A 17,476-nucleotide genomic window follows, 5' to 3' on the forward strand; every position below is an offset into this window, starting at 1 on the left:
TTGCAGTTCATCTAACTATGCCTAAAATTTTTCCAGGACAAGCCTGTAAAATATTTTCAAGTTACTATCTATATCCAAGTGCATCCAGCTTTTTAAGATTAATTGGCAGAAACCAGGTTCAAAAAAACTGTAGAAAAAAATTACTAACTGAAATTTGGACCTATTAGGGTATCATGGGGCTCATCTGAAGGCTTGGTAGAATGGGAATGAAATTGATATCTGAGAATCCATATAATTTGTTCACCCTTGTTTCAGTTAGAGAACGTGACCCGCCTACAGTATCAATGCATTAGGTCCGTCACAACATTCCTTTTTCAAACTAACTGTTAACTGGTATAAAATGTGTTCATTTTTTAATTTAATTAATTTAATCTGAGTATGTAATGATTCTGAAATTTTCCTCAAGCATTCACTTAACAACTTGCATTTACACTGTATTTGTTAAAACTCACTCATAGCCACATCTCTTTTCTCAACAACTGTCTCTGGCTCCGATTAATTCCACATGGGGTTCTGATGAAGTGTCAGTAGATCTGAAACATTAACCCTACCTTGCTCTCTCCACAGATGCTGCCTGGCTGAAATATTTCCAACGCTGTTTATTTTTATTTCAGATTTACAGCATCTACAGTATTTTCATTTTTGCATTTATATAGCATTTACATGATACTGGAGTGTTCTTAAAATATTCATTTAACAAGAGGCACAACAACTTACATTTATAGAACAGATTTAATGGAGAAAATGTTGTAAAACAGAGAGGGAAGGGGAGGAGAGGAGGAAAAGGGAGAGGGAATATGAATAAAGTAGGCACCAAGACTTGGTGGAAGCGTTTGTCAAGTGAGCAATAGATTGATTGTAAAAATAAGTTCCCCGTTTAGAGTTCGAGTCCAACAAAACGTTGGGGCAAAGTAGAGTGAAACTCAGTTGTAGGAGACGGGGATGGGGAAAGAGTGTTGTTTTGTTTTACTTTAGAATTAGGTCAGGCCACTATTCCAGATTTACACTACAGACTATTAGCATTAGTGCAAAGCGATGCTGCTTCACACTGGCATTATACTGAGTATAAATGCAGCCTAACTGGTTGTACTCCATAGTATATTGAAGATAACAAAAACAAATATTAATGCATTTCAAATATGCTAAATGTTCTGCCAAGATTTGGTCTATTTACTTTTAAATGCACTTTACAATATAAAAGCTTTACTGGTTATAGCAGGAACTGTATATATTTTTTCTAAACACAATATGAACTACAGAACTACCCAAGAAGCCTGTTGAGCTGAAAAGGTAACCAAGGGCAAAAACTGCAAGACAAAGGAGAGTGCAAAGAATTAAGGGAAATTATTGAGCGGAATTTGGGTGATGCACAGCAATCCACGTCCAAATCAGACACCTCTGTCAATGAGGGTGACAAGCTAGGACAAGCCACTGCCATCTGTGCATTAGAGAAAACTGCAATCAATGTAAAAAGCTGTATGCTAATGCAAATCTTGCATATCATGAAATATACTAGAAGATGCTATAATTTCATTTGATAATGACCACTCATTACCATTTAATCCAACAAGGTAATATTTACCAATTATAAAAATTATCAATAGAACTTTAGATTCCTGGATTAAACAGAACAGTTTAGATTGAAATTGATCAAAAAAAGCCTTACAATAATTTGTGTGCTAAAAAATGCATGCAAGGGGTCACCTACCTGAATAGGTCCAACTGACATCAGCAGGTTTTTCAACTGGAAATCAGTGGTTGAAGAAGAAAGCCCTTCAATTGACACCACACATGGTTGAGGTCTGCATTCCACCACTCGCAGATTCTGTTTATGTTGCATCATGCGTCCTCGGCCCATCTGGCCTGATAATGCTATGCCGCGCCCCTGCATAATGACCTGCAGAGAACACAACACTCAGCCAATTTATTTTGTCCTTGGGGTGTCAGTTTGTGGCTCAAAACTTGTGCATCATATAATGGCTTCACAGCAACATCTACTGTGTGAAACTACAGTTTAAGATATTATACTTTTAAAGCTGCTATACTCCATATTTAACAACTAACTATGAGCCCTGAATTCATGAATCAGTGTACTTTCAAACCGACAGCAATATTTAAAAAGCAAAGCTCTAATCTACGCGCACAAGAATGAATTTATTTGCCTCTACCAAAGAAATGACAAGGCTACTGATGCACTATTTTGCTTAAATACTGGTTTTGTGTTGAAATTATAGCCAAGGAAAAGAAAAACTCAAAACGAAAGGAACATTGCTGCATAATAATTTGGGAACATTTAAAATATTTGAAGACTTGCACTGACACTATTAGCTAAAAAAGGTTGGATGTAAAGACTATGAGATAAATCTTTGCATAACAATCCACGAGGTGGCAATACATAAAGTGAGCTTTTACCTTTCTTGGCAGTTCTTAATTAACTTAGCAAGGTGAACTAACATCTCGATTCAGTTTGCACAGAAAAACAAATTTCCACAAAAGTCAATGATATTTTTCTACAGAGAAGTATTTAGTGAAAGGTAAACTGTAGGAACCTTGATCTCCGGAGATGGAAAAAATGTAACAATGTCAAAAATTTGGGGCATGTTCCAAACACTCTGTCCTAATGTCAACCATCAAATTTACTCACTGCAGATTGATATGAAATGCTAACCTTATCGAACTTATTAAAGAACGCAAGATCACACACTATTCGAGTTCAAATGAACTTGTAAAGAACAAGAACAAGAGTTCCGAAGAAGGGTCACTGACCCGAAACGTTAACTCTGCTTCTCTTTCCACAGATGCTGCCAGACCTGCTGAGTGAATCCAGCATTTCTTGTTTTTGTTTCAGATTTCCAGCATCCGCAGTATTTTGCTTTTATATTATTGTAAAGAACAAGGTCTGGATCCCGGGAATGGTCAATCCTTGGCGTTTATGTAGTGTAAATGTTACCTGCCCCTTTTCAGCCCAAGATGGAAAGTTATCGAGGATCAATGTAGTAGTTGCACTAATTTTGTACTTCATTGTAAGGTATGTCTGGCACTGCTTCTGGCACACAATGAAACAGGATTAGTCTCCTGGTTTTTGTGATGGCTTACAATTCTGCTGTGTCTGATGGCTCACAGTACCTCACAGATGCCAAGTTTTAGGCTGCTAACTCTATCCTTAGTCTATGCCACTTAGCATGGTGGTTCACCACACTACATGATGGAGGATATCCTGATAATGGAAATGAAACTTAAGCCTTCACAAGGAGTGCTAATGCTATCACAGCCACACATGTCTGCAACAGGTATATTCATGAGCCGACTTCCTCGCGTTGGTTCCTGCATCAACTGATGCGAGCATAGACTGGTAGATATGCCCTACAGGAGACAGCCAGCTCAGTGACAGTAATAATTTGCTATTTTTACTGGTGGACATTGAAGTCCCCTACCCAGAATATATATTGTACCCTTGCTTTCCTCCGAGCATCTTCCAAATAATGCTCAATATGGTGAGTGTTGATTGAACAGGTGAGGGGGAGGGGTGCTGCAGGAGGTGGTGATCAGCAGTGGTGACCTTGTTTGACCTGAAGCCATGAGTCTTCATTAGGTCTGTAGACAATGTTGAGGATTCCCAGGGCCACTCCCACCTGACAGTATGCCACTGTGCTCTCACCTCTCGTGAATATGTCCTGTTACTGAGACTGGGTACATCCAGGGATGGTGATGGAGAAATCTGCAATCTTGTGATTTGATTTATTCTGTCAAGTATGACTCTATAAGGCTATTGCTTGATTAATCTGGGGGGCAGTTCTCCTAACCTGGACACCAGTTCATGTGGAGGATTTTACAGCGTCATAGAATCATAACATTTACGGCAAAGAAAGAGGTCACTTGGCCCATCGTGTCTGTGCCGGCTGAAAAAAGGCCACCCAGTCTAATACCATTTTCCAGCATTTGGTCTGTAGCCCTGCAGGTTACAGCACTTCAGGTGCGCATCCAAGCCTCTTTTAATTAAGATGAGGTTTTCTGCCTCGACAGCCCTTTTAGGCAGTGAGTTCCAGACCCCCACCACCCTCTGGGTGAAAAAATATTTCCTCATCTTCCCTCTAATCCTTCTACCAATCACTTTAAAGCTATGCCTCTGAGTCACGGCCTTTTCTGCTAAGATAAATAGGCCCTTGCCATCCAATCTATCCAGGCCTCTCACAATTTTGTACATCTCAATCAAATCTCCCCTCAGCAGCTCCTCTGTTCCAAGGAGAACAACCCCAGCCTATCCAATTTTCCAGCCCTGGCAACTTTCTCATAAATCTCCTCTGTACCTTCTCTAGTGCAATTACATTCTTTCTGTAATGAGGTGACCAGAACTGCACACAGTACTCAAGCTGTGGCCTAACTAATGTTTTATATAGTCACAGCATAACCTCCCTACTCTTTTATTCTATGCCTCGGCTAATAACGAAAAAGGATTCCATATGCATTCTTAACCACCTTATCGACCTGTCCTGCTAGTTTCAGGGAGGTGGACATGCAGTCCAAGGTCCCTCACTTCATCTACACCTTTCAGCATCCTCCCATTTATTGTGTATTCCTTTGCCTTGTTTGACCTCCCCAAATGCATCAGCTCACACTTCTCTGGGTTAAATTCCATTTGCCACTTGTATACCCACCTGACCAATCCATTGATATCTTCCTGCAGTCTACAGCTATCCTCCTCGCTATCAACAATGAGGCCAATTTTTGTGACGTCTGCAAACTTCTTGATCATTCCTCCTACATTTACATCCAAATCATTATTAAACACAAAAAGCAGGGGACCCAGTACTAAGCCCCGCGGAATCCCACTGGAAAAAGCCTTCCAGTCACAAAAACACCCGTTACTAATTATCCTTTCATTCCTGCCACTGAGCCAATTTTGTACCCAGCTTGCTACATTCCCCTAGATCCCATGGCCTTTTATTTTTAAACTAGTCGAATGGGCTGAGATATAGCCTTAGTCTTATAATATGATGCTTGGCACATTGCCAAAAGGTTAGATCAATTTTATTAATGAACTTTGTAACAACTGTTAACAACTGGGTAGCTTGTTAAGCTACTTCAGATGGAATGGAGTCCACATGTTTTGACTTATTCCCACGACCACAGCAATTTCCCTGCTTCAGAGTTTGTAAAAATCATCCTTATGAGGAATATTACTTTATAGACAAAAAAAAATAGCAAGATCATGAAAATAACATCTCAAAGTTCTCTGTCAAGTCACACACCATCCCAACTTGGGATATAATGTCATGCGCCTTCATAATCACAGAATCAAAATCCTGGAATTCTCTAGCAAAAACTATTGAGAGCGAATCATTACTTCAAGGTAGCCCACCCGACCCTTCTCAGAGCAACTGGAAATGGAAAATAATTGCAGCCTTGCCCACATCCAGAGAACAAAAAACAATTACAAAGCAGTGATATGTTGGAATATTTTCAGCAGACAAAGGGGTCTGTATCCATTGAAACCAGGTCTGATGAAAACTTAGGCTTCCCGAAACCAAATTTGTGGCAGACCACAAGGAATTTGGTAAAGAAAAACCTGGAACATCAGGATATGTTAATTATTCAGGCCTTGTCATCAAAACAGGGCTTCTAACAAGGACAGTTAAATTGACAAGTTCAATTCTCAAATAAGACCTAAGCAACAAACTAGACTAGAGATTTTTCTCAGCCATAGGCTTAAGGTGGGCATGCTAAAATACATGCTCTGCATGAGATTCAGAAAAATGATCTATGTTGAAGATTATCTAGATGTGGTAATTGACGATGACTGGAGAAAAAGCTGCAAAAATGTTGAGACGTACATCACTGATTCCAATAGCCAAGGCAAGAGATTTGGGGCGGGGCGGGGGGAAGGAATTTTATGCTCTCCCCCATTGCGAGTTTGTAGACAGGGAGAGCATAAAATCAGGGGGAAAAGGGGGAGGGGCTATTATTCGTTCATGGGATGTGGGTGTCGCTGGCTAGGCCAGCATTTATTGCCCATCCAAAACTGCCCTTGAACTGAGTGGTCATTTCAGAGGACATTTTAAGAATCAACCACATTGCAGGAGTCACCTGTAGGCCAGACCAGGTAAGGACAGCAGATTTCTTTTCCTGAAGGGTGGGATGGTTTTGGGGGTCCCCGATGAAATTTAGACTGGGGCGGAAAGGCCAGTGAACCGGCTTCCTACCCTGCTGCCAATTGAGGCCCTTAACTTGGTAACTAACCTGCAATTAAGGGCCTCTTCCTGCCACAGCCGCATTTACCTGTGCGGCAGGAAGCCCTGTCGCCGCACGGGAAGCACGACATGAAAAACCGTGCAGGCTGCTTCCCAGCTCTGGGTGGGTGGGGGGGGGGGGGGGGGGGCCTCATTCAAAGGCACATGGTGCCTGAACAAGAGACGCAGTATTGGGAAAGGGGGGGGGGCACCTCCCCTGCCCTTGCTGACGACCCCCACCCCGTGATCCCCATCCCACAAGACCCCTCCCGCCCTGACTAACCTAAGGCTTGGGTCCAGCAACAAATCTTGGCCTCCAGGATGATCATCGCCAGCAGCAGCCACCATCCCCACAATGGTGCTGCAGCCACTGGCCTCTGATTGGCCAGCAGCTCTCCAAGGGCAGGACTTCTGGCAACAGGGACCCAAATCCTATGGAAGGCCCTCTGCTGTCCACTTAAATGCCTAATTGGCACTAAATTTAGCAGGCCTTCCAGAAAAGAGGCAATGCATGGATCTCGGTGTCGGTTTCCCCGGACGTCAAGATCCTGCCGCCAGCATACAATTCCCCCCTTGAAACCTGTTAACAATGCTCAACAGCCACAACTGTCATTTGGAATGAACATAATTGAACGCTTGCATTCAATCATAGTTAATATGTTTCTGTAAATGTCGGCTCAACAGGCCAGAAATTTCAGTGCAATGGCAGAATCATTACAAGTGTCTTGGCTTCTGGCAACAATCAGAATATTTTCTAGAATGTCTTTCATTCCTTCCATGACTCAAAAGTGCCTGTGCTGCTGTCTTGATTTGCACCAAGAACATGACTTACAGGTTAACCCCTAGTATATATTAAGTTAAGTTAGCAGGTACAGTACTGGACAAGCAACCCAATAGTCAGAAATTCAAATTTCAACACGACAAGTTTTGAAATTGAATTCATTTAATCTAATAACTTACAAGATAGCATCAGATAAAATGATCATGAAAGCAGCTGAAATGTTATAAAATGTAACTGTCTCACTAATATCCGGTAACCGTGCTTTGCCTGGTTTGCTTATAACTAGCCCACACCAAAAGAACCTGCATTTATACAGCATGTTGTTTTTTATTCGTTCGGGGGATGTGGGTGTCGCTGGTTAGGACAGCATTTATTGCCCATCCCTAATTGCCCTGGAGAAGGTGGTGGTGAGCTGCATTCTTGAACTGCTACAGTCCTTGGGGTGTAGGTACACCAACAGTGCTGTTCGGAATTGAGTTCCAGGATTCTGACCCAGCAACAGTGATATAGAGTCATAGAGAGATGAGCACTGAAACAGGCCCTTCGGCCCACCGAGTCTGCGCTGACCAACAACCACCCATTTATACTAATCCTACATTAATCCCATATTCCCTACCACATCCCCACCATTCTCCTACCACCTACTTACACTAGGGGCAATTTACATTGGCCAATTTACCTATCAACCTGCAAGTCTTTGGCTGTGGGAGGAAACCAGAGCACCCGGTGGAAACTCACACGGTCACGGAGAGCTTGCAAACTCCGCAAAGGCAGTACCCAGAACCGAACCTGGGTCACTGGAGCTGTGAGGCTGCGGTGCTAACCACTGTGCCACCCTATAGTTCCAAGTCAGGATGGTGTGTGGCTCGCGGGGGATTTTGTAGGTGGTGGCAGTGTTCCCATGCATCTGCTGCCCTTGTCCTTCTAGGTGGTAGAGGTCGCAAGTTTGGAAGGTGCTGGCGAAGGAGCCTTGGTGAGTTGCTGCAGTGCATCTTGTATATGGTGCAGGCTGCTGCCATTGTACGCCGACAGTGGAGGGAGTGAATGTTGAAGGTGGTGGATGGGGTGTCAATCAAGCAGGCTGCTTTGTCCTGGATGGTGTTCAGCTTCGAGTGTTGTTGGAGCTGCACCCATCTAGGCAAGTGGAGAGTAATCCATCACACTCCTGACTTGTGCCTTATAGGTGGTGGACAGGCTTTGGGGACTCAAGAGGTGAGTTACGCGCAGCAGAATTCCCAGCCTCTGCCCTGCTCTTGCAGCCTGAGTATTTCTCTGGCTGGTCCAGTTCAGTTTCTGGTCAATGGTAAACCCCAGGATGTTGATAGTGTGAGATTCAGCGATGGTAATGCCATTGAATGTCATGGGGAGATGGCTAGATTCTCTTGTTTGAGATTGTCATTGCCTGGCACTTCTGTGGCGTGAATGTTACTTGCTACTTATCAGCCGAATCCTGGATGGTGTCCAGGTCTTGCTGCATATGGATATGGACAGCTTCAGTATTTGACGGTGTGGTTGTTGGAGGTCAATCATCTGAGCTCCAGGACATCACTGCATGAGTTCCTCAGGATAGTGTCCTAGGCCCAACCATCTTCAGCTGCTTTCATCAATGACCTTCCCTCCATCATAAGGTCAGAAGTGGGGATGTTCGCTGACGATTGCACAACGTTCAATGGTGCTGAACATTATGCAATCATCAGCGAACATCCCCACTTCTGACCTTATGATGGAGGGAAGGTCATTGATGAAGCAGCTGAAGATGGTTGGGCCTAGGACACTACCCTGAGGAACTCCTGCAGTGATGTCCTGGAGCTCAGATGATCGACCTCCAACAACCACAACCATCTTCCTTTGTGCAAGACATGACTCCAACCAGCAGAGAGGTTTCCCCTTGATTCCCATTGACCCCAGTTTTGCTCGGGCTCACTGATGCCATACTCGGTCAAATGTTGCCTTGACGTCAGGGCAGTCATTCGCACCTCACCTCTTGAGTTCAGCTCTTTTGTCCAAGTTTGGACCAAAGCTGTAATGAGGTCAGAAGCTGAGTGGACCCGGCAGAACCCAAACTGAGCGTCACTGAGCAGGTTATTGCTAAGTAAGTGCCGCTTCATCGCACTGTTGACGACCCCTTCCATCACTTTGCTGACGATTGGGAGTAGACTGATAGGGAAGTAATTGGCCAGGTTGGATTTGTCCTGCTTTTAGTGTACAGGACATACCTGGGCAATTTTCCACATTGCAGGGTAGATGACAGTGTTGTGGCTGTACTGGAACAGCTTGGCTAGGGGTGCGGCCAGTTCTGGAGCACTGGTCTTCAGTACTAGTGCTGGAATGTTGTCAGGGCCCAAAGCCTTTGCAGTACCCAGTGCCTTCAGCCTTTTCTTGATATCACATGCAGTGAATCAGATTGGCTGAAGACTGGCATCTGTTATGCTGGGGACCTCAGGAGGAGATGGATCATCAACTCGGCACTTCTGGCTGAAAATGGATGCAAATGCTTCAGCCTTGTCTTTTGCACTGACGCGCTGGGCTCCCCCATCGTTGAAGATGGGGATGTTTGTGGAGCCTCCTCCTCCTGTCAGTTGTTCAATTCTTCACCACCATTCATGACTGGATGTGGCAGGACTGCAGAGCTTAGATCTGATCCATTGGTTGTGGGATCGCTTAACTCTGTCTATTGCATGCTGCTTCCACTGTTTGGCATGCAAGCAGTCCTGTGTTGTAGCTTCATCGGGCAGACACCTCATTTTTAGGTATGCCTGGTGCAGCTCCTGACATGCCCTCCTGCACTCTTCATTGAACCAGGGTTGGTCTCCTGGCTTGATGGTAATGGCAGAGTGAGGGATATGCTGGGCCATGAGGTTACAGATTATGGTTGAACACAATTCCGCTGCTGCTGATGGCCCACAGCGCCCCATGGATGCCCAGTTTTGAGCTGATAGATCTGTTCAAGATCTATACCATTTAGCACGGTGGTCGTGCCACACAACATGATTGGGGGGGGTACCCTCAGTGTGAGGGACTTTGTCTCCACAAGGACTGTGTGGTGGTCACTCCTACCAATACTGTCGTGGACAGATGTATCTGCGACAGGTAGATTGGTGAGGATGAGGTCAAGTAGGTTTTTCCCTCTTGGGTCTGCATTGAGTTCTGCTAGAGGGCAGAGTATGAAGAAGGGAGTTCAGTAAGGAAGGGAACTATAAATTAATTGAGAAAATAAAATTAATTTAATTAACACAATAAAGATGTTAAGACAGGTGATGTGCCGTGGCTGCAGTAAGAGGGGACTCCTGGAGGCCACAACAATCCATGGGAACCACGTCTGTAGTAAGTGTTTGCGGCTTGAGGAGGTGCGGCTCACAGACACTGAGCTGGAGGCCGAGCTGTAGACACTGCAATGCATCAGGGAGGGGGAAAGTTACCTGAACACTTTGTTCCAGAAGACAGTTATACCCCTTAGGATCGGGTCATCTATTTTGGTCAGTGGTCAGGGACAGGAGGGTGTGACTGCGAGTCAGGCAGGTAAGGGGATTGAGGTGACAGTGGAGGAGCCTCAGCCTTTGCAATTGAGCAACAACTTCAAGGTTCTTGCAGCCTGTATGGGCAAGAGTGTGGATGAGCAGACTGACCATGGCACCATGGTACAGGAAGCTGTTCAAGTGGGGGGCAAGCAAAAAGGAAAGCAGTGGTAGCAGGGGACAGTATAGTGAGGGGGATTGACACTGTTCTCTGCAGCAAAGAGCGAGAGTCCAGTCAGCATCTCTGGATTATTACCTGAGCCATGTGAAAATTGGGGTAGGACAAATAAGGTTACAGAAATGAATGCGTGGCTCAAAGACTGGCGTGGTAGAACTGGGTTCTGGTTCATGGGGCATTGGCACCAATACTGGGAAAAGTGGGGGCTGTACCGTTGGGACAGTCTACATCTGAACCATGCTGGGACCGGTGTTCTAGCGAGTCGCGTAATTAGGGAAGTAGTGAGGGTTTTAAACTAAATAGTGGGGGGGGGAAAGGATTAAATTGGAGAAGATTGAGTAAATCGAAGAGTAGAGATAAAGCAAGCGAGAAAGGTATTAATATGGGAAAAGATAAGCAGACTGTGACAGGAAGGGGCAGAGAATACAAATCTAAGAGTAAATCGGCAGATAAGGTTGAGGGCACAAAAATATATAAAAGGACAAAACTGAAGTCTCTGTATCGAATGCACGTAGCACTCCAAACAAAACAGATGAACTGAGAGCAAATAGAAATAAATAAGCACGATCTGACAGCCATTACAGAGACATGGCTGTACCTACCCGACATGGACTGCAGCGGTTCAAGAAGGCATCTCACCCACCACCTTCTCATGGTCAATTAGGGATTGTACTAAATGCTGGCCTGGCCAGCGATGCCCACATCCTCATAAACAAATTTAAAAAAGGGTGGCATAGATTGGGACTTGAATATTGAAGGGTACATGACATTTAAGAAAGACAGGACGCTAGGAAAAGGTGGAGGGATGTCTCTGTTAATTAATGATAGTATTAGCACAATAGAGAGGAGTGACCCAAGTTCAGGAAACTAGGATGTAAAAGCAGTTTGGGTCGAGATGAGAAATGACAAAGGCAAGAAGTAACTTCTGGGAGCGATGTACAGGCCCCAAAACAGTAACCACAGAGTAGGATGGGATATAAAAGAAATACTGGGTGTTTGTCAGAAAGGCATGGTGATAATCAAGGGGGAATTTAATCTACATATAGATTGGAAAAACTCAGATGGGCAAAGGTAGTTCATAGGCTACATATCTATGAGGAGTTCATAGAATGTTTTTGGGATAGTTTCTTAGAACACCACATTCTGGAACCAACCAGACAGCAGGCTACACTGGACCTGGTATTGTGCAACGAGATAGGATTAATAAATGACCTCATAGTGAAGGCACCCCTAGGCAGCAGCGATCATATGATTGAATTTTACATTCAGTTTGAGCGAGAGAAGAGTGGGTCTAAGACTAGTATTTTAAACTTCAATAAGGGTAATTATGAGGGCATGAAAACAGAGCTAGTAAAAGAGAACTGGCAAATCAGGTTAAGAGATAGGTCAATAGAGATGCAGTGCAGACAGTTAAGGGGATATTTCAGAATACACAGAATAGATACATTCCAATGAGAAAGAAAAATTCCAAGGGGAAGACCCACCATCTGTGGTTAACTACAAAAGTTAAAGATGGTATCAAACTTAAAGAAAAAGCATATCATTGCGCAAAGATAGGTGGCAGGTCAGAAGATTGGGCAGAATATAAAAAGCAGCGAAGAACTACGAAAAGATTAATAGGAGAGAAAAATTAGAGTATGAGAGAAAGCTGGCGTGAAATATATAAAGACAGGTAGTAAGGTAGATATTTAGAAAAGAAAAGTTAAAGTGAACATTGGTCCTATATAAAATGAGTCTGGGGAATTAATAAGGGAAAATAAGATGACGACAGGTGAATTGAACAGGTATTTGGCAACAGTCTTCACCATACAGGATACAAGTAACATCCCAGAAATAGCTGTAAATCAGGAAATTGAAGGGAGGAATTCAAGAAAATTACAATCATCAGGGAAATGGTACTGAGCAAATTGTTAGAGCTGTGGGCTGTTAAGTCCCTGAGTCATGATGGACTTCATCCTAGGGTCTTAAAAGAAGTGGCTAGCGAGGTAGTTGATGCGTTGGTTTCGATTTTCCAAAATTCCCTAGATTCGGGGAAGGCTCCATTAGATTGGAAAATAATGAATGTAACTCCTTTATTCAAAAAGGGAGACAGACAGGAAGCAGAAAACTACAGGCCAGTCACTTAACATTTGTCATAGGGAAAATGTTACAAGCTATTAAAGACGTTATAGCAGAGTACTTAGAAAAATTCAAGGTAATCAGGCACAGTCAACATGGTTTTGTGAAAAGGAAATTATATTTAACTAATTTATTGGAGTTCTTTGAAGAAGTAACATGTGCTGTGGATAAAGGGGAACCGGTGGATGTACTGTACTTAGGTTTCCAGAAGGCATTTGATAAGGTGCCACATCAAAGGTTACTGCAAAAAATAAAAGCTCATGGTGTTGGGGGTAACATTTTGGCATGGAGAGAAGATTGACTACGAAACAGAGAGTAGGCATAACTAGGTCATTTTCTGGCTGTCAAAATGAAACGAGTAGTGTGCCACAGGGATCAGTGCTGGGGCCTCAACTTTTTATAATTTATATAAATGACTTGGATGAAGGGGCCGAAGGTATGGTTGCTAAATTTGCTGATGACACAAAGACAGGTAGGAAAGTAAGTCGCGAAGACATAAGGAGGCTACAAAGGGATGTAGGCAGGTTAAGTGAGTGGGCAAAAATCTGGCAAATGGAATATAATTTGGGAAAATGTGAAATTGTCCATTTTGGCGGGAAGAATAAAAAAGCATATTATCAAAATGGTGGGAGATTACAGAGCTCTGAAACTTTTTTTTTTAATTCGTTTGTGGGATGCGGGCGTTGCTGGATAGACCAGTATTTATTGCCCATCCCAAATTGCCCTTGAACTGAGTGGCCAGCTAGGCCATTTCAGAGGGCATTTAAGAGTCAACCACATTGATGTGGGTCTGGAGTCACATGTAGGCCAGTAAGTAAGGACAGCAGATTTCCTTCCCTCAAGGACATTAGTGAATCAGATGGGTTTTTACAACAATCGACAATGGCTTCATGGTCACCATTAGGCTAGCTTTTAATTCCAAATTTCACCATCTGCTGTGGTGGGATTCAAACCCATGTCCCCAGAGCATTAGCCTGGGCTCTGGAATACTAGTCCAGTGATATTACCACTACGCCACCGCCTCCCCTTGCAGACGGATCTGGGTGTCCTACTGCATGAATCACAAAAGATTAGTATGCAGGTACAGCAAGTAACTAGGAAAGCTAACAGAAAGTTATCATTTATTGCGAGCGGAATTGAATACAAAAGTAGGGAGGTTATGCTTCAGCTATACAGGGCAGTGGTGAGACCACATCTGGAGTACTGTGTACAGTATTGGTCTCCTTATTTAAGGAAGGATGTAAATGCATTGGAAGCAGTTCAGGGAAGGTTTACTAGACTAATACCTGGAATTGGCGTGTTGTCTTATGAGGAAAGGTTGGACAGGCTAGGCTCGTATTCGCTGGAGTTTAGAAGAGTAAGAGGCAACTTGATTGAAACATATAAGATCCTAAGGGGTGGATGTGGAAAGGATGTTTCCTCTTGTGGGAGAATCTAGAACTCTGTCAGAGAGAGACTGTCATAGAGAGATACAGCACTGAAACAGGCCCTTCAGCCCAACGAGTCTGTGCCGACCAACCCATTTATACTAATCCCACATTAATCCCAAATTCCCTACCACATCCCCACCATTCTCCTACCACTAGGGGCAATTTCTTCCTTTGGCCTCCTTGTCTCGAGAAACAATGGGTAAGCGCCTGGAGGTGGTCAGTGGTTTGTGGAGCAGCGCCTGGAGTGGCTATAAAGGCCAATTCTAGAGTGACAGACTCTTCCACAGGTGCTGCTGATAAAATTGGTTGTCAGGGCTGTTACACAGTTGGCTCTCTCCTTGCGCTTCTGTCTTTTTTCCTGCCAACTGCTAAGTCTCTTCGACTTGCCACGCTTTAGCCCCGCCTTTATGGTTGCCCACCAGCTCTGGCGATCGCTGGCAACTGACTCCCACGACTTGTTGCGTCTTCATGTTGTGTTTGCAGACGTCTTTAAAGTGGAGCCATGGACGGCCTGTGGGTCTGGTACCAGTGACGAGCTCGCTGTACAATGTGTCCTTGGGGATCCTGCCATCTTCCATGCGGCTCACATGGCCAAGCCATCTCAGGCGCCGCTGGCTTAGTAGGGTGTATATGCTGGGGATGTTGGCCGCCTCGAGGACTGCTGTATTGGAGATACGGTCCTGCCACCTGATGCCAAGGATTCTCTGGAGGCAGCGAAGATGGAATGAATTGAGACGTCGCTCTTGGCTGACGTACGTTGTCCAGGCCTCGCTGCCATAGAGCAAGGTACTGAGGACACAGGCTTGATACACTTGAACCTTTGTGTTCTGTGTCAGAGCGCCATTTTCCCACACTCTCTTGGCCAGTCTGGACATAGCAGAGGAAGCCTTTCCCATGCGCTTGTTTAATTCTGCATCGAGAGACAGGTTACTGGTGATAGTTGAGCTAGGTAGGTGAACTCTTGAACCACTTCCAGAGTGTGATCGCCGATATTAATGGATGGGGCATTTCTGACATCCTGTCCCATGATGTTCCTTTTCTTGAGGCTGATGGTTAGGCGAAATTCATTGCAGACAGCCGCAAACCTGTCGATGAGTCTCTGCAGACACTCTTCAGTGTGAGATGTTAATGCAGCATCGTCAGCAAAGAGGAGTTCCCTGATCAGGACTTTTCGTACTTTGGTCTTCGCTTTTAGACGGGCAAGGTTGAACAACCTGCCACCTGATCTTGAGTGGAGGAAAATTCCTTCTTCTGAGGACTTGAATGCATGTGAGAGCAGCAGGGAAAAGAAGATCCCAAACAGTGTAGGTGCTAGAACACAGCCCTGTTTCACGCCACTCAGGATTGGAAAGGGGTCTGATGAGGCGCCGCAATGCTGAGTTGTGCCTTTCATATTGTCATGGAATGAGATGATGATACTTAGTAGCTTTGGTGGACATCCAATCTTTTCTAGTAGTCTGAAGAGACCACTTCTACTGACGAGGTCAAAGGCTTTGGTGAGATCAATGAAAGCAACGTAGAGGGGCATTTCTCCTGTAGCTGACGAAGCGAGAACTGCATGTCAATGGTGGATCCCTCTGCTCGAAAGCCACACTGTGCCTCAGGATAGACACGCTCAGCCAGCTTCTGGAGCCTGTTTAAAGCGACACGAGAAAAGACCTTCCCCACTATGCTGAGCAGGGAGATTCCACGGTAGTTGTTGCAGTCACCGCGGTCACCCTTATTCTTATAGAGGGTGATGATATTGGCATCGTGCATGTCCTATGGTACTGCTCCCTCATCCCAGCACAGGCAAAGCAGTTCATGCAGAGCTGAAAGTATAGCAGGCTTGGCACTCTTGATGATTTCAGGGGTAATGCCGTCCTTCCCAGGGGCTTTTCCGCTGGCTAGAGAATCAATGGCATCACTAAGTTCCGATTTTGTTGGCTGTTCGTCCAGCTCATCCATGACTGGCAGAGACAGGGTTGCATTGAGGGCAGTCTCAGTGACAACATTTTCCCTGGAGTACAGTTCTAGGCAGTGTTCCACCCAGCGGTCCATTTGTTTGCGTTGGTCAGTGATTGTGTCCCCTGATTTAGATTTGAGGGTGGCAATCTTCTTGACGGTTGGCCCAAAAGCTCTCTTAATGCCATCATACATCCCTCTGATATTTCCTGTGTCAGAGGCCAGCTGAATATGACTGCATAGGTGTTGCCAGTAGTCATTTGCGCAGCACCTGGCTGTTTTTTGTGCAGCGCTTCTGGCAGCTTTAAGTGCTACGGATGTTAACTCGCTGGGGGCTTTCTTGTAGTTCAGCAGTGCAATGCGCTTAGCGGCTATGACAGGTTCGAGCTCTTCAATGTGAGATTGAAACTAGTCTGCATTCCGCTTCACACAATTGCCATAGGTGGTCATTGCTGAGTCATAGATGGCGTCTCTGATGTGGGACCACTTGGTCCCTGCATCCCCTGTGGGAGTGTTTTGGAGGGCTTTTTCAAGTGAATTTAGAAACTTATGTAACAGCTGTGGATGAGAAATTCTGCTAGTGTTGATGCGCGGGCAGCCCTTCTGCTTGGAGTGATGCAGCTTCTTTGGTTTGAGGCTAACCTTGCTGCACACCAGGGAGTGGTCGGTGTCACAGTCCGCACTGTGGAAGCTGCGTGTGATTTGAACACTGTTTAAAGAGGCTCGCCTTGTGACGATGAGGTCCAGCTGGTGCCAACTACGTGATCTTGGGTGCCTCCAAGAAACTTGGTGACAGGGTTTAGTGTGAAAGAATGAGTTGGTGATGCAGAGGTTGTGATAGGTACACAACTCAAGCAGTCTCTGTCCATTCTCATTCATCCTTCCAATGCCAAAGCGCCCAAGGCAGGAAGGCCATGAGTCATGGTCAGCCCCAACCCTGGCATTAAAGTCCCCCAGCAGGAATAGGTGTTCGGTTTTGGGGATGCTACTAATGATATTATGGAGTTCCTCATAGAACTGGTCTTTAGCTTCAGGTGGGGAGCAGAGTGTTGGAGCATAGATGCTGAGTAGGTGTACTAGACCAGAGGCGGTGAACAGTAGGATGGACAGTATGCTTTCCAAGCCATTTGAGGGTAGTTCTATCATGCTGAGCAAAGAGTTTCTGATGGCAAAGCCCACTCCATGCTGTCTTGGTTCTTCAGGATCCCTACCTTGCCAGAAGAAGGTGTAGTTTTGCTCTGTTACAGATCCACTCGCAGGGAGTCGTGTCTCCTGAAGTGCTG

General features: G+C 44.8%; 1 protein-coding gene across 3 annotated transcripts in view; it reads right to left on the reverse strand.

Moving 5' to 3' along the window:
- The window catches only part of rbm33a (RNA binding motif protein 33a), a 236,255-nt gene that overhangs the window by 24,865 nt on the left and 193,914 nt on the right, over nt 1-17,476 (reverse strand). For all 3 annotated transcript variants that reach the window (XM_068015013.1, XM_068015011.1, XM_068015012.1), the window contains one exon: nt 1,709-1,897. In XM_068015013.1, the coding sequence (XP_067871114.1) occupies nt 1,709-1,897 (189 nt within the window). The remainder of the gene's footprint in view (nt 1-1,708; nt 1,898-17,476) is intronic.

This window comes from Heterodontus francisci, chromosome 2 (genome assembly GCF_036365525.1).
Source record: "Heterodontus francisci isolate sHetFra1 chromosome 2, sHetFra1.hap1, whole genome shotgun sequence".
Taxonomy (NCBI): Eukaryota; Metazoa; Chordata; class Chondrichthyes; order Heterodontiformes; family Heterodontidae; genus Heterodontus; species Heterodontus francisci.